Source organism: Chinchilla lanigera, unplaced genomic scaffold, assembly GCF_000276665.1.
Source record: "Chinchilla lanigera isolate Chin_1 unplaced genomic scaffold, ChiLan1.0 scaffold00139, whole genome shotgun sequence".
Classification (NCBI taxonomy): domain Eukaryota; kingdom Metazoa; phylum Chordata; class Mammalia; order Rodentia; family Chinchillidae; genus Chinchilla; species Chinchilla lanigera.
Window position 1 is genome coordinate 2,115,705 of NW_004955540.1, and position 17,886 is coordinate 2,133,590.

The 17,886-nt window shown below is 39.5% G+C and overlaps 2 protein-coding genes across 2 annotated transcripts in view; both read right to left on the reverse strand.

Annotated features, from left to right (window-relative positions):
* The window catches only part of LOC102028896 (chromosome unknown open reading frame, human C8orf76), an 18,010-nt gene extending 17,793 nt beyond the window's left edge, over positions 1 to 217 (reverse strand). Inside the window, exon 1 of the mRNA XM_005410922.2 lies at positions 30 to 217. Coding sequence (XP_005410979.1) covers positions 30 to 146 — 117 coding nt within the window. The 5' untranslated portion in view covers positions 147 to 217. The remainder of the gene's footprint in view (positions 1 to 29) is intronic.
* A 7,515-nt stretch (positions 218 to 7,732) lies between these two features.
* The window catches only part of Zhx1 (zinc fingers and homeoboxes 1), a gene marked incomplete at its 5' end in the record, with an annotated part of 25,776 nt that continues 15,622 nt past the window's right edge, over positions 7,733 to 17,886 (reverse strand). Inside the window, 2 exon segments of the mRNA XM_005410924.2 lie at positions 7,733 to 9,609; positions 12,221 to 15,066. Coding sequence (XP_005410981.1) covers positions 12,224 to 14,842 — 2,619 coding nt within the window. The 3' untranslated portion in view covers positions 7,733 to 9,609; positions 12,221 to 12,223.

A 17,886-nucleotide genomic window follows, 5' to 3' on the forward strand; every position in this document is an offset into this window, starting at 1 on the left:
CGAGGCCCGGGACAGGGCCGCCCTCTCACCTGCGGCTCGCACCGCTTGGCGTCGTAGGGCGCCGGGGGCGCAGGCCGCCGCTCGGGCCCCTCCTCGAACACGGAGTCCTCAAACTCGCAGCCGATCAGCCAGCCCTCCGGCTCCATGGCGCGGCCGGGCAACGAGCCGCCGCGGCCTAGAGCGGCGCCCGCGCGGCACGCTGGGACGCGTAGTCTCTGGGGCGGCGGGGGCGGGCCCGGCCGAGCCGACCTCCGGAAGTCGGGACGCGCGGTCTGGGGCTCGCGGGGCGGCTTCAAACTCTGAGGTAACGCTTTCGAAACCGCCGACGGTCAAGGTCCTGAGTTCGATTCCCGACACAAAAAAACCGCCGACAGGACTCCTGGCACTGTTAAGGCGACTTACTGCTCTATGCATTCTCTGTCTTCCCGACCTTGCGAAAGGCACAGTGACCCCGCCTCCAGGCTGAGACTGGACCCTGAGTGTGAAGGAACTTCTCGAATCCGTTTGCAGCTGGCCGAAGAACCGAGGAATCACGGAGTCGCTCACTTATAAAACAAAGCGGAAAGGTGCTCTGGGCGCTTGGGGAGCACTCGTTCCGCCGAGCGAAGCCCGAATCCGGGATTGTAAGCCGAACAGGGTTGGAATTTTATACCGCCAACCTCTCCCTGGACTCAGCCTCCTGTCTCAGTCTCCTGACTGCTGGGATTACAGGCATGCGCCACCACCCCCGGCTGTACTACTTTTCCCCAAAGACAAATAAGGAACCGACACCCTGGAGGGCAACTGGTAACCACCTCTAACCTGGCTTTTTGTGCTCCACCATATGCGGTCCCAGCCCCTTCCCTAAACCCTCAACAGGCAGACACTGTTGACTCGGTCCTGGCCGGCGTTGCACTGCACACTGCCGCGTCACACCGCGGGTAGTGGAGTTTTCACCGGATACCGCGGCCCAGCTCCTGCTCTCACCGCCTCATCCGCAGGTTCAAACTCCAGCGCTCTGCTGATTACTCCGCAAAGCTAGAACTACCCCTTCATCCAACAGCCTCAGACAGGAAGTTCCACCCGGATAGCCAGAGACGTTAGCCAGCGATGAATTCAACCAGAGGGCTTTTTTTTCCCTTTTCCTTCTTTTTCGATTTTAAAGACAGAACCCATTGTCTTCGCACTGAACTATATGCGCAGCCCTCTTTTTATTTTTATTTTCATTATTTCATTAATGTGCTAAATTGTCCAGGCTGAGCACAGACTTGTGACTCTCCTGGCTCAGCCTCCCAAAGTGCTGGAATTACAAGCACACACTATCACACCTAGCTCAGAGAAGGTCCATTTTTAAAAAATATTTGTTTTCCCATCACAAATTTAATTATTCTTACTAGGAAACATTGGGAGAGTATAGAAAAATAGAAGAAAAAAACAATTTATAGTATCACCTAACAGAAATGGGGTCCAAAGAAGGTAGAGATGGGTCCTCTTAATTCAAATAAGCCCCATCCTAACAGAAATGGCAAGACAGCCTAGTGTCAAGAGACAGATCTGGGCACCGGTTAAAGTAATATATATTTATTTTGCCTGTCAGACAGCAAGTGGGTAAACATGTACATTACAAATTCTTGCTCCAAAGCCAAGCATGGTGGCACACACCTGTAATGCCAACAGTCAGGAGGCTGAGGCAGGAGGATTGCTGTTAGTTCAAGGACTACATAGTGAGTTCAAGGATAGCCATGGACTACATGGGGAGACCCCGTCTCAAAAAGAAAATTCTTGCTCCGGGTGTAGAGGAAGAGCAAAGCAAAGGCAGGCAAGGAGGATAGGATTTCCTTTACATTTTCATTTTAAAGGCTGTTTGGCCTTGGAATTCAACACTGTCCTGTTCAGAGAGCTCTGGGCCCAGCCTCCTCCTAACACAAGAACCACCTGAGCTCCATTCTGCTGAAATTGCAGGGAGTCCTGCTGTGGCAGCTTATGATGGTGCTTTTTGCAATATGGACTCAAATTCCTGGGCTAAGAGGTTTCCAGCCTTTTTATCATCAGTCTGTTTCTATGTATTTATAAGACTTTGCATTTTGTCTGAGGTGCCTGTTTGAGTTTCCCTTCACAAAGCAGACATCACCCCACCAGGCAATCCCCTTCCTTTGTCCTGACACCCCTGCTTCTGCCTGTTCACTATGCACTAGGCAGAATGTGTACTGTCAGGGGCAAAGATGGTGTCTTTATCTTTCTTGTAAACTCAGCCCTCAGGCAGGGCTTGGCCCAGAGCATCTCGTTCAGTGCCTATTGGATGGCAGGTGAATGACACGGAGGAGCACTAGGATATGGCAGAAGGAGCACTTCTCAGTCTAGGTCACACATTCACATCCTGTCTGTGAGCTGAGGAGGGAAGGAACCAACACTCCTCTGTGAACGTTCCCCAAATCAAGATGGTGAACCCTCAACTCCAGGACCTCACCTGAGTCCTGCCTCCAGGTAACTACTGTTCTGAACCAGCCTCCCACATTCTACCCTGCAGTTTCCCTCCTCCTGCAAGCTTCCCTGCCCTGATCAGATCCCAGCTCACCATTTCCTTTGCTGGGAACACCGCACGCGCGCACACACACGTGACCTTCAACCTTTCCTGAATCTTCAGCCTGGCTCACATCTGGGTTCAACTAGCACCAGGTGCTTCTCTCTACCAGAATGTTCTACAATCCTGTAGCTGATGTCCACATTCACTTTTTTGTCCCGTGCTCACTTGTCCATCAACCCAGTAGACTACGAGCTCATTCTAGGAAGGCACTGGGTCACTCACGCCTATGTCTACCACTAAGCACAGTATCTGGCACAGTCACCCTCGCTCCATGTTTACTGAGTGACTCTCTACACTGCGTTCCTATAGGGCCTGGATTGACCCAGTATTCTGGTTTAAATCTAAAATGTCTCTAAACTAGGCATGGGGGCACATGCCTATAATGCCAGCACTAGGGAGGTGAGGCAGGACAATTGCAGTGAATTCAAGGCCAGCCTGGGCTACATAGCACATTCAAGGCCACTTTGAACTACATAGCAAAACCCTGTCTCCAAAAAAAGAAGTCTCAAAAATGTCTCCTGTATTCGTTCTGATGTGGGTCTTTTAGAAGGTAATCAGATTGTGAGGTCCCCAGCTTCATAGGTAGATTAAGCCATTGATCAGATAATAATTTAATGGCATTATTGGGAAGTAATAAAAATTTAGAAATCAGGGCCTAGTTGAAAGGAATAGGTCATAGGAGTGTGACCTTGGGGGCTGTATCTTGTCTGTGGCCCCTTCCTCTCTGGTTCTATCCATTCCTTTCCGGCTCTTTCCATCTCTTTTCGCTTCCTGGCAGCCATAAAGCCATCACCTTTGCTCCACCAGAGCTTTCAGCTATGTTGTTTCTGCCTCGCTACAAGCCTAAAGCAATGCAGCCAGCTACCCATGGCTAAAACTTTTGAAACTGTGAGCCCAAATAAATCCTTCCTTTTTTAAGTTTCTTACCTCAGGTACTTTCTTACAGTAAGGAAAAGTGAACACTGAAAATTGGTACCATTAGTGAGATCTTGATTTCCAAGGTGCCCACAAGACAGCTTTCCTACTGTTCTGTGCAAAATACTTGGTGGCTTCTTAATGGCACTAATCTGTTCAGTAACCACGTGTTCCATGGCCTCAACTGTACATATGCTTCTTTTCTGGACAAGCTGCAAGTTTCTCAAATTTGTCAGTTCTACTTTTTGCTCCCAGTGCTCAGTATAAAAGCAGTCAGCCAGAAATACACATGCAACCGCCTGAATGCTATGCTACCTTGAAATTTCCTCCACCAGAATAATTAGTGCATTGCCTTTAAATAGCCTCACACAGTAATACAGCATGGATAGAATGTAGACAAATTCTTTGTCCAAATATAACACTTAAGGCCTCCAGCCCAATTCCCAATAGAATCATTTTCATCTCAAACCTCATAAGCACATGAACCTTCCCTATCTGTATTCCTGTCAGCATTCTGATCCACCAGGATCATCTATTAAGCTTCACTTACAATACCCTGAGCTTTTTCTCACCTACATTTCCAAATTCCTCCCACAAAAAAGTTCCAAAGGCTTTTAAACCACATGTGTAGTCACAACAACAACCCCACTTCTGGTACCAATCTTTTGTATTACTCAACTTTTTGTCGCTGACAAAATACTTGAGATTAAACAACTTAAAGAAGAAAAGATTTAGTTTGACTTACAGCTTCAGAGGTTTTATTCCATGGTTAAATGGCTCCATTGCTTTAGGCCTGCAGTGAGGCAGAAACATCATGGTGGAAGCGCATGGTAGGGCAAAACTACTCATGGCATGGCAGCCAGGCAGCAAGGAGAGTAAAAAGGATCCAAAGAGCGAGCCAACGCAAAACATAATTCCCCATAACTAGCTTCCTTCAGTGATGCTCCAACTTCTCATATCCTAATAATATCCTGAAATTATAAATCAATGGATTAAGCCACTGATGAACTTAAGAATCCTCATGAGCCAGTGAATTTCAAAAGCAAGTCCTCTGAACACATACTTTTAGGGGGACATTTTACACCCAAACCACATACATACAGTATTCATTTATCCATCCCATGAATAATGCAATGTGTCCAATGGCCTTCTCTGCACTGTGAGCCAAGGATATGCCACTCATGGTCTCTGCTATCAGAAAACCCATACTAAGATAAGGAAGCAGATAATAAACATATAAACAAGCAAATTATTTAATTACAGATTGTAGTGATGTGCTATGATAGACAATTACAGGGCTTCAAAGTCTAAAACACCTTCTGTATGAAACCACATCGCTTCCTTCCTTACCCATGCAGTTTTCCTCTGAGCAACCATTCTCAGCTTCCATAGATATTTGTAAATATTCTTTTCCACCATTTTCTGTTCCTTTTGAGCAAAATTTATCCTTATACTACTGGCATGAGAACCATCCCACTAATTTTCATGTTTTTTAACCTATATATATTAATATTTTGAGCTCAGATTTCCTATATTCTATAAATTGACTCAAATAAAATTTGTTGTATATCTACTAAAGACAAGTACTGTTTTCAGAGTGAAAGATATAGTGATAAATAAGATCAGATCCTTGCTCTTGTGGAATTTTTTAGTGGAGAGACAATAAACAATCCATGTTCTCAGTTGTGGAGTCCTAGTCCCTGGTTCCACAGCAAGCATGGAAGACCTTATTTACAAAGAACTTAATGTATCTGTTCCAACCTGTCTGAAGGACTGATGAACGATGCTTGTTTTGCACAACTTGATACTTGGACTAAAAAGCAGTGGACATTGCTTGAAAACACTGTAAGGTGAACCAATGACCTGAAAATTCCCATAGCAATTTTACAGTTGAGGCATCTATCACACTGCAAAGGCCTAGGGAAAAGACTGGGAGGTTCTTCAGGAAGATAAAACGTTCTGTGTATTTGAGAGAACTAAAAAAGACATAACACATACCCAGGACAAAATCTATACTCATAAAAGACCTAAGCAGACCCTAAGCATTCACTTTGGGCTGATTTTTAGGCTCACCACAAGCTTGGAGTAGTGATAGGAGTGACCCAGCACTGAGCCAGTGAGTTTCAAAAGCCAGTCCTCTGACAGTAAGAAATATCTGGCTTTTTATTTTCCCTTTCTTTTTTTAACACAATATTTCAGTTCTAGTCAAAGCAATCAGGCAATAAATAAAAGGCATCCAAACTGGAGAGGAGGAGCTGGGCGTGGTGGTGCACACCTGTAATCCCAGCACTCGGGAGGCTAAGGCAGGAGGATTGTTGCGAGTTCGAGACCAGCCTGGGCTACAAAGTGAGTTCAAGACCAGTCTGAACTGCATAGCAAGACCTTGTTCCAAAAAGACAAAAATAAATAAACTAATTGGAAAGGAGGGGCTGGAGATGTAGTTTAGCAGTAGAGTGCTTGCCTAGCATGTACAAGGCCCCAAGTTCAGTCCCTAGTACCACAAAAAAAAAAAATAAAAATAAACTAGAAGGATATCTACCCACAGGTAACGGAATCCTATGTTTAGAAAACCCCAAAGAATCCACAAGAGAGCTACTAGAGCTAATAAACAAATTCAGCAAAGTTGCACATTACCAGATCAACAAATGAAAATCAACTGTTTCTATACCCCAGAAATGAACAGTCCAAAAAAAGAAAAAAAGGAATCCCATTAACAACAGCATCTAAAATACTGAAATACTAACTGGGAATGGTGGCGGCACACACCTATAATCCTGGCATTCTGGGAGACAAATCAGGAGGACTGCAAATTCAAACCCAACTTGGGAAGACCTTAACATTTAAAACTAAAATTTTAAAAATAAAAAAATAAAAATCTGATAAAACAAAAATAAATAAAACTAAAATTTTTAAAAGGGTTGGGATGTAGCTCAGGGCTAAGTCCCCAAATTCAATCCCCAGTACAATCAATAAAATACAATAAAATAAAATATAAATTATAAATGGAGACAAATGGTCTTTCAGGGAGAGCCATCTCCCCTCCATGACTAGGGAAATGCAAATCAGAACCACAGTGAGAAACTATTTCCTATCTACTGAAATGGCTGGAACTATTTTTGTCCCCTACATTCTACACCTATGTTAATTACATTGTATAATAATTTTATCAAAAGGCACAAACAAGGACAGAGAGAAACTGAAACCCCCATACGCTGCTGATGAAATTACAATATATAGACGCTGTGGAAAACATTTGGGCACTGTGGAAAAGAGGCTGGTGGTCCCTCAAATAGTTAAACAGAGCTAGGTATAGTGGTGCATGCCTGTAATCCCAGCCACGCAGGAGACTGAGGCAGGAGGATCACAAATTCAAGGCCAGCCTGGGCAGTTGAGTGAAACACTGTCTCAAAATAAAATAAAATTGTGCTGGTGATATATCCCAGAACTGTGTATTAAGTACAAGGCCCTAGATCTAACTCCAGTGCTGCAGAACAAAGCAACAAAACATGGAATGACCATCTGACTCAGGAGTTCCACTCCTAAAAATATATCCAAAAGAACCAAAGCCAGGTATGGTAGTGCATGCCCATTATGCCAGCACTCCTGAAGACTGGGGCAGGAGGTCAGAAGTTCAAACCTAGCCTGGGTACTTAGCAAGACTCTGCCTCAGATTAAAAAATAAATAGGGCCAAGGAAATGTAGCTCAATGTGATGGCCATGGGTTCAAACCTCTATACTGCACAACAAAAGAACCCTCAAATATTTGTACCAGTGCTCATTGAAGCATTATTTACAACAGCCAGAAGGTGGACACAACCCAAGTGTTCATCAACAGATAAGTGGTAACCAAAATACAGTGAATATATACACTATGAAATATAATTTAGCTATTAAAAAATTCAAATATGTGCTATGACATGAATGACCTTGCCAACATGCTACATGAAATAAGGCAGATACAAAAGGTCAAATACTGCATGAGTCTGTTTATTTGAACTATCAAGACTAAGCAACTTCATAGAGAGAAAGTAGATTAGAGGTTATCAGGGGCTGGAGGGAATGGGGAATTATTGCTTAATGGTTGCAAGTTTCTGTTTTGGGTGATAAAAAATTTTTGGAAACTGGTGATTATTGTGCAACACGGAATATAATTACATGCCACTAAGGTGTATAGTTAAAGTGGGTATAATGGCAAATTTTATGTTATAGCACAATTTTAAAAACTTACTGAGTTAATAAAATGGAAAAAAGTCATTGAAAACTCTAATCACTGCTTTTATTTCATATTCAAGGACACAATCAACCAGGAGAGAAAGGTTCTCTTGCTCTGTCAAATAAATATGTTTAAAACCGGGCAAACATCAGAGCAGAATTTCATCAACCCTATAAAAGAGATGGGAAAATTTTATTAATACTGTAGTTATTTACAGCTATACAGAGTTAACATATCACAAGGGAAACACAATATAAATATATTCAAACATAATATAAATATATTCCAATACTTGACATTTCAAATTTTGAAAACATTAAAATTACTGTCAAACAAAACTCGGACCACATTAGCAATGGTTTAAAAAAGGGAGCAATTTAATCATTATAATACAGAGTGCTTTAAGAAGTTCTTAAACATGTAAAAGAGTTTAGTGCATTCAATTGTTACAGTCTTTACATTGCTTTTTTAAAAAAGTTAACAGTAGTATGAAAAAAGCCACCCACAAAGCCAACTGTCTGAGTGAAGAATCAGCTAATTGCAGCATTTAAGAATTACTAATAAAGCTATAGTTAAAAAATAAAAAGTTTATAAAAATGAAAGCAGCATGCATATTCAAGGCTTTTTCATAATATTTTCATTAGCTGACAAACATTTAACCAAGAGCTTAATATTTATTATTCATTAAATTAGGTAAAATAAACTGGCCAAGCCCACTACATGTGATCATTCCGAAAAAATTTTAATATCCAAAGCTCATTAAACTGAACAATTCTTCTATGAAGAAAGCACATTTTTGCAAAATGGTCCTATGGTCATGAAAGAAAGGGTCCTCCTCAACATGAATGAACAGCACCGGTCTTTACAAAGTTTTAAGTTAGTATGAACTTTCAGTCTCCTGATGTAGAAAGTTAACAGTTAAACACGCCCATGACTCATAAGTGAAAAGCTAACTTAACTCATTGGAATCAGTTCAGAATTTTTTCTCTATTCACTGAAATTGTTACACAAGGTAGAATTTCAACAAGAGATTGTTCTTGAAAACTCTGATCTGATACTTCTACAAACATTTCTGATTTCCACATGATTGTGAGAAAACACTAAGGTATTTTACCACATGATTCTTTTTCACATTTTTGGTACAGTATTTATTTTAGAGTTTTATTCTATTCAACTTCTTATAGCAGTTCCTTTTCCTTCTTCGGTATTATCTTCAGTTTAATAACAAGCAAAACAGCTTCTAATGAAAAAAGTAACAGAAGTATTACAAATAGAAATAGTAGTATCCATCAATGTTCAATGAAAGATCCAATCATTAAGGGTCAGTGATACCACAAAATGTTATTGTCCTAACATAGGTAAATAGGCTATTTTTATTCTTGAAATTGTTTAGTTTCACATACAACTTTTAATCTTGGTACAAGGCCTGATAAATAAGACACAGAAATAAACTAGGGATTGGGGCTTCCCCACTCCCCATTTCTAACAAGTTTTACTCTTTAAAATGTTTGGTCACTGAAAGCTGTAAGCTTAATCACATATCAAAGAATACAGGCAATACAGCCCATCTTACTAGACACATACTGGTAAGCTGGACTAACTATGAGGACAAGCTCTAGTGGTCATTAAACCCCTTCAGAAAGTCCAAAATTCAGAATGTCTCCATTATAGCAGAATAAAAAGGTACTGTATTAAAATTTGAATTTTACAAGTTGTTTTTTAATTACTGTTTTATTTACATTGCAGAATATCCACCAGCTGCAGTAGTTTAACTTTGGCACAACATTAAGTTCCATTTCTTTTGGACATTGGATCCTGTTTTTGAGAGTTTGTATTCCCCAAAACATTTTCAGTGTCATCGAAGATTGGGCCCATTCACAGTTATCTTGAATTGATTCTCCTTCAAAATTTTAAGCAACTATAAAAGAAAAACATAAAAACCCTGAAACTTTAAAGAAAATTCATATTTTAATTCTTACTACCCTAGAACAAAAATTAGCTATGAAAATACATCCTCTATTCTCTCAATACTGAGTTACTTCCCATATACATTTCATATAATGCACCAGACTTGCAGGCAATTCATATTATATATGTTCATTATGTGCTGAATTTGTTTATCACATTTATCATCTCTCTCTAATCACTGATAAAAATTATTACTATGAAGTATATATTTCATTGTCAGAATGTGTAATGAACAAATTACAAAATCTAAAGACCTGCATTTTTAAATCTATATACAAAGCTGACATGTGCCAAAGATATATATGCACTGCACTTCCTGCAATATCTTTGGGAAGGTTTTGATCACTCCTTTTTTTTGTAAACTGAGCCATATTTAAATGAATAAATAACTTTTTACTGGAAACCTATGGTGAGTCCTCTTATAAGTGAAAAATTATTTTATTAAACCAATAAGACATGAATTCATGTGTTTTATAATTTCTGACTTTTATGTATTTTAAAGGCAAAGCAAACTTCTATCCACATCGCAAAAATGCACATTACACTATCAATACTTTTTGAAAACTGTAGCTTTATGTAAATTCTCTTAGCATAACTAGTATCTAAGTGCTAATACAAAACCTAAGAATCACCCACACAAATTGAAAGTAAGGTCAAAGTAAACCACACAGAAAAGTTCACATTATTTTTAGAAGATTACTACTCCTCAGAAAAATCACTACAGAACCTCAACAACAATTCACTGCAGCAACAAATTTGTTGGTTTAATCTTGGCTGAGTGCACATTCTGGTGTTCAGCAATTAAAAAAAGTGCCTGTTAAAAATATTTTATGCATCTGGGTCAGAACAAAGTCTGTCCTGAAGCTTTCTGACATAAGGAAGTGGAGGACTGCATTTCAGGATAAAGGTATATGAAACTGTTTAGCTTCTTATGATTTACAGTGATTACATTATGCTCTATTAACCTGGAATGAGATTTATGTTGCTTATTAAAACAGGTACATTTTTAGTTCATTTGTTTTCCTGCCTTTAAATAAAGTTAATGAAAAGGAACCCTGAAAAATATTGCTAGGCAATAAAGACAGTGCCTGGTGTACATATTAAGGTCTTTAGAGATAATGTTAAAATAAATAAAAAGGGAAGAAGACATGAGGGAAGTAAGAAGTACTGTGTAGAATAAGACTGTATAAAAATAAAGGACGAGTTAGGAATGTAGAAAGCCAAGGAAATAGTTTAAATATATGCAAAACAAGGACAACAGCCTGCGTCTCCTTCCCTCCCTTACTGTCTGAGAACACCACAGGCATTTCTGGTAGCAAGGTACTATATGAACTATGGACAGATATTTTATGACAATTACCTTGTTTTCAAAACAGTGTATTTTTGTCCTAGAATACTCCAAAACAAAGAACAGAAAAAGAGTGAACCAGTGTTACTGAATTTCATATTAAGAACTGAAGTCCTAAGTCCAAATCAGGTGTCTGATTTGTGATGCTAAAACTGTAATTATAATAAAAGAATTAAGATTTAAGCAATACACAATAATCTTTCCAATTTAAACCAAATTTGTTTGCACTTTTAAGACGATAAAAATTTATTTTTTAACCAAACACAATAAGCATCTTTTTTAGCTGAACATAGTACTTGTGCTAATGTCAGGTTTGTTTTATTGATTTTTTTTTTTTTTTTTTTTTGGTTTTTCTCCGGTACCGGGAACCGAACTCACAACCTTGCGCTTGCCAGGCAGAAGCTTTGCCGCTGAGCTAAATCCCCAGCCCTGTCAGGTTTGTTTTAAATCAAAGAATGAAATGATATTTTAGGCAACTGTGTTAATATCAAATCTATTATTTGTCTTTGATTTCTACAACAAAATAATCTGCCTTACAGTTTTCAAAAACAGATATCTCCTAAGCAAACATGAATTTATGCTTTAACCCATTTAGGCCAAAGGTTTTCAGTTTTTAAAATTTTGGCATGAAATGCATAGATGTTACCTACAAAAATTCAATCCTTTTAGATCTAATGTGCCAAAAAATGATTAACAGAAAAAGATACTACAAAAATAAGTTTGGGGGGGCAACATGAAGATGAAAAAGAAAAGATACCTATTTTCACCTTGTTTCTTAAAAGTGAGAAACCCTCACCCCTGCTGTCTTTGGTATATTTTTTCCCTTCTTTCTAGTTTTCTTTCCCCTAAATAGGTGAAAAAATGAAGCCTTAGTGAAGGAAGGGTTGTGAGAAACACATTTTAGTTGTTTTTAGTTTGTCTCCATCTCCTTTCTTACAAAGTGGATAATTTTCCCTTGAAACAAACTAAAAAATATTTTGTATGTAAAAGAATTAAAGCAACATTAAACTCTACAACATAGTAATTATAATTAAATTACACATGATAATCATGTATGTCTTGGTGATACTAGGGGCACCTACTTCTCTTCTTAGAGAAAAGAAGAAAAAGTGCTTTACAGAAAAAATTATCAAAAGTGCAGATAACTGCTACAACAATATGACTGTTAAAAATGTATGTGGTTGATGAATATATATTCAGGTTAAAAACTTACATTTCAGTCATCCGATTTGGAAAGTTTCCGCTTCACATGTCGCGGGGGTTCCCAAGTATCACTATCATCAGTTTCTTCTTCATCCTCTTCCTGATCATCAATAACTTCATCTTCCTCCTCGTTTTCCTCAAATAATTCTATGCCTAATTCGGATCTTCTCTGTCTTTCTGCAAACCACTCTCGGACCTGCTCATAGCCCATATGTGATCTGTTGACGAGTTCATCAAGGTCTTGCTCATTGAGAAATTTGTGCTTCAGGTAATAATCCTTAAGGATTGCAGTTCCAGTTTTAAATTTAATAAGCGACGGTGCCCGGTCCCAGTTCATTCTTTTGCCTCCTCGGGGCCGCCCACGCGGTCTTCCTCGCCCCCGCCCTTTGGGTCTGCCTCGCCCTCTTTTCCTAAGGGAAGACAGGCCATTCATGCTGCTCGAGTTGGAGCTTTGATAGTAGTAATACCACTTCAAGTTTCCATTCTTCCAAGCGTATCGAGTGTCCCCAAACCAACTGACTATGTCTGTCCTAGCAAGGCCACTTTCCTCAGCCAATTTATCGTACTCCTCGGCAGATGGCCACTGGCTGCGGACAAACGCGCTCTTAAGCATGTGCAGCTGCTCCGGGGTTTTTTTGCATATCTTGCCGGTGCTCCCTGACTTCGGCGGGGCAGATTCATCTCCAGGAGAAGTTTCTCCAGCTTCTTCTTTGGAATTACCTGCATTACTTTCATCTATTTCTATTTTCTCTTCCTTTAAAGCTTTTGATTTCTTCTTCTCTGTAAACCAAGCATCAATTTCTCTTCTGGTAAGTTTGGTTTGCGCTCTTAGCCTATTTAATTCCTCATCTGTAAGAACAGAGCTGTTGAGAAAACTGGCCTGAAGAACACGAAGTTGCTCTGCAGTTTTCTCTTTAAACTTCTGGGGAGTGAAGTCAGGAAAAGGATTCCAGGATTGTTTAGGCTGCGAAGTAACTGTGGTTGGGGAGTCTGTGGTTTCATCGCTGGAGTCTATGATAATGGTGGTAGAGGGATCACTGTTGAGATGTAAGCACTGGTTGCTTTTTGAATTTCTCTGGTTGTACCTTGTGTCACTAAACCATTTTTTAATCTCTCCTTTTGTCAGACCTGTGATTTTCATAAGTCTGATAATTTCTGAGTCATGGGGAAACTGATTTTTAAGGTAGCTAACTTTTAGTTCTGCCAGTTGCTCTTTAGTCTTTTTTGCCCGAATGCCAAATGAATCGGGATTCACCAGCGATGTTTCAGGTTTGACATTTTGACAAGGTGGAACTGTGGCTGTGGCTGGCTTTGTTTCTGCAACAGGCTGAGCAGCAGGTGCTTGGCTTTTCTGTACATTTGTCTGATTGGGAACCCCTGCCACTGTCAAGGCTATTGGAGCTGTTACAGGCAAGGTATTTGTTCCAGCCACTTGGGTAAGAACCAGACCTGGCTGCCCAACTATTTGGCAAGTCTGTAAAATAGACGGTAACCCATTACTCCCCGTGGAAATGTGTGTCGGAATGACAGTTATGGTCTGAGGAACGGTATGTACAGTCCCATTGAACTGCTTTCTTCTTGCCTCCTCTACTTCTTCTGGAGTCCAACTAACACCATGTTTCAGACGTTGTGCAGAAAACCATATCTTGATCTGTTCCTCTGTATATTTTGCTTGAGCAGAAAGAACTGTGATTTCCGACATGGTTGGGTAAGGGAATTTGTTGTAGGTGTTAAGTAAAAGGGGGTTGTTATCTAATGCAGCATTGTAGGCAGGAATGCTATTGACAGGGATTAAGACTTTGGGAATTAGGTTAGAGTTCTGCTGAGCTGACACTGCAGTTATGACCTGTGCTAGTCCAGGAAGGACAGCTGTGGGGGTCACTACTGTACTGGCAGTATTTGGATGTATTTTGTTTACAATGGAAGTACTTGTATTAGACTCTGAAGCTGAAGAACTTGTACTTTCTACATTTTCTTCACGGTCTGCTTTGATCTCATTATCTTTCTTTTCAGAAACGTCTTCAGCTGAGTTATGATGGACTGTAATCCGTTTGTTTTCTACTTTATTTTTCATCATTTTCATGATGGGAGTTTTACTGATAGAGATTCCTGAAGAAGAAACTTCTATGGATTCTGTCTGTTCTGTATTCTCCTCTTTAACAAAACTGCCATCAAAAGTCAGATCATTTATGGTTTGTTCAAAGATTGTCTGGTTATTACGTTTTACCATAGTCAACTTGAAATTCTCTTCACCTGGGTGATATTTCAGATTATGCTCAGAAAGTGCATCATACCTTTTGGTAAGAAAATTGCATTCAACACAAACATAGGATGAATTTAGCACTACATTGGGATGTTCTGAATCCACATGGAAAGTAAACATATTTAGATCTGGAGTTTGAAAAGTACAATATTTACATTCATAGCCACCTTCAACTTTTTTATTTTGCTGATTGTCAGAATCCACAGAATCATGAACTTCCTCATCACTTGAGATGCTCGCTGCTCTGGTGTTCTCTACAGGCGTAAGGACAGGAGGACCTTCATCCAAATCTGATGCCAACTCAAGGTCTGGATCCTGTTCACTGGCAAGGACCATGCAAGGTGTTGTTGATTTTCGCTTGCTTGCCATTCTGATGTTAAGAGTAAATCTCAGTGGTGACTAAAAAGCATTGAGGCTTAAAACTATTCAGGATTCTTCATTTGGAAACAATGGCTTTTGGTTCTTCAAGTCCACTTTTGTGCTCAACAAGTCTCATTAGCAGCTTTTTCATGGTGAAATCAAGTAAAGAGATTATTGTTGGCAGATAAAATACTGCTGAATTGCTGAAATTTTTGAAGCACACCTCCGATCACCTACATTAAAATAAATTTAAAATGAGTGGCTATGATCTTTTAAGCAAATTACATTTATATTCCATTTACATTAAGTTGCTGGGTAGCTCAGTTATAAAGATCTATAAGCTAAGAATCAGAAGAAAGTCTTCTACAGACCAAAATATGCCTCTAGATAACTCACTGAAAGCCATGAACTACAACTCACCGGTGAGACCTGAGCTTGGTTATTTGCATTTTTAACCAGTTAGACATTAGGAAAAAAGGAAGAAAGAGCCTGTTTTGCAAGTACACCATTATCAATGTAAAATGATAACCTGTTAACAAGGAGGGAACTTGAAAACTAGAGAAAGCAGTCACAGATAAAAACAAAAGCCATTACATGTGTAAGCAATTCAGTGTATCAGTTATGTTCTCCTTCTCCTACAGGTTTGTTTCATTAGCTCCCAAGCAAGCTCAACGGTAGCAAAAACAGAAAAATAGATGATAACCTCAGTTGCAGAACCATTATTCTCCATTATTCTGTATAATGCTACCACAATTTCTAAGATATATATAATCACATCAGGCTATTAATATGGGTCGCCACTGCTGAAAAACTAAGTTCAAGCTTCTTACGGCATACACAATTTCTTTCACTATTTGGCCCCCACCTCATTTTCTATCTCTTGCCATCCTTCTCCTTCCTATTTCCTCACGCCTTCCGCACATGGGAAATGATGCCACTACAAGCATAGTCAGTGCACTTCCGGACTTTACTCAGGCCATTCCTGATGCTAGGATACACTTTGTGCCCTAATGTGTGCCTCTCTCTCTCTGCCCTATGCATCCCCATCCTCTTTAACTTGCTCTCATACCCTCCACTGTGCTTTAGTCTAGTACTTACCCGTATTGTAGCAGAATGTGACATTTCATTTCTGTTCCCAGTTCTTTTATCTGTATCTATAGTTTCCTTATTACAGATACTGTGGTCCATTCTTGGTCTTTCTGTTTTTTGTTTTTTGTTTTTGGTGTTTTGAAACAGGGTCTGACTGTGTAGCCCAGGCTGGCCTTGAAATCATTGCAATCCTCCTCCCTAGGGTTGGGATTACAGGCATGTATCACCACACCCAGCTATTCTTTTTTGGTCTTTTGTAATAGCTTTACTGCAATGGACTACAAAAAGGACCTTTATGTCTTCAGTCTACAGGTTTGTTTCTCCTACAGGTTTGTTTGTTCCAACTGGAATATTTTGTTCCAACTGGAATATTTTGACTGACATCTCATTCATGTCTGCATCTCCAGTGCATACAAGAAGTCTATACTCAAGCACATAATCACCAAATACTTATTAAAGTGAACTAACATGAATAGGAAAAATGGTCCAACAAAACTCAAAGGAGCCTGAGGATACTGCCATAGATGTGCAATTCGCAGTAATGCCCTTAAGTCATCAAGGAAATGTAAGTTATACTCACACAAATATATCCAGTAAGTTTGGCAATCAACATATTTAAAATAAATTAGATACTAAATCAGTTTAGACGTATTTTTCTGAAGTGCAAACCAAATGAAAGAGAATAAAACACGTAAAGTGGTCCCCCTTATTTGCCAATGTGATTTATTTTTGTTTACTAGCATTATCCCTGTCATAGCTAAAGTAAGAGAAAAGGAGTTTCCTTCAAAGATTTTAAAGCAAAACCAGGTCCCTGTGAGAAGATACACCGATTTAGTAAAGGGAGACATTTCCAGGGAACAGCCATGCACAGAGAACATGCCCTGCCTCTGAGGGTGGTTAAGACTGCCCCCTCTAGAGTTACTCAGACATAGACTAATAACACCCATCTGAGCTGAGCAGCAGAGGGAAAGCTGGACTAAATGTCCTTGTTCCCTGGTCTCCCAAATTACAAAACAAAGAGCATCAGCTTAGTAATACTATGGTGCGTATATTCTGAATCCCTACCATTAAAGGTGCATTCTTTTTTCCTATAAACATCTTTTGATTTCTAAAAAATTATAAAGCAATCACTGAAATTTAAAACTACTTCTTTTCTTTCTTTCTTTTCTTTTCTGAGTGCTACCAGCGTGAATCCTGTGCCTTCACATTGAGTTATATTCTTTCAGTCATTCATTTGGGACTGGGTCTCCCTAAGTAGCTAAATTACTCATACAGAACTCAAACTTGCAATCCTCCTGCTTCAGCATCCCAAAATGCTAAGATTACAGGATGTGCCACCATGTTCATCTTAAAGCTAATTTTTAACTAAATGTTATAAACTAAGCTAAAATCATCTTCTAATCAAATAGAGATCATCACTATTTTTTTTGTATCAACACAGCTTGTTGTTTGTTACTAGTTATTAGAAATGGAATTCCCTGGGCCTGGGGGTATATAGCTCAGTAATAGAGATGAGACCATGGGTTCAATCCCCAGTACCACAAAATGTAAAAAAGGAACAGAGAAACAAGGAATTCTACAAAATAGCTCTAAAAAGTAGAAAAGTAATAACTGAGCAGCATTCAGTATGTACACAGTAAAGAAAAAACACAAGAGGCAGGAAAGCAGAGAGACACATTTTGTTGGTGTATACTAATATAATACCTAGAAGTCAAAAATAAAGGTTTTGGGTTTTTTTTAACTACCTGGAAAATGGTAGTTTTCAAAATTTTTTATTTTAAGTAGGGGGCTTCTTTCTTCAAACAAAATACTATGAGAAATCAGTGCAAAAGAGATAAAGGTGGGGGGAGCCGGGGATATAGCTCAGCAGCACAAGTGCCTGCCCAGCAAGTGCAAGGTCCTGAGTTTGACTCCTAGTACCAAAAAGAAAAAGAGAGAGAGAGAGAGAGAGAGAGAGAGAGAGA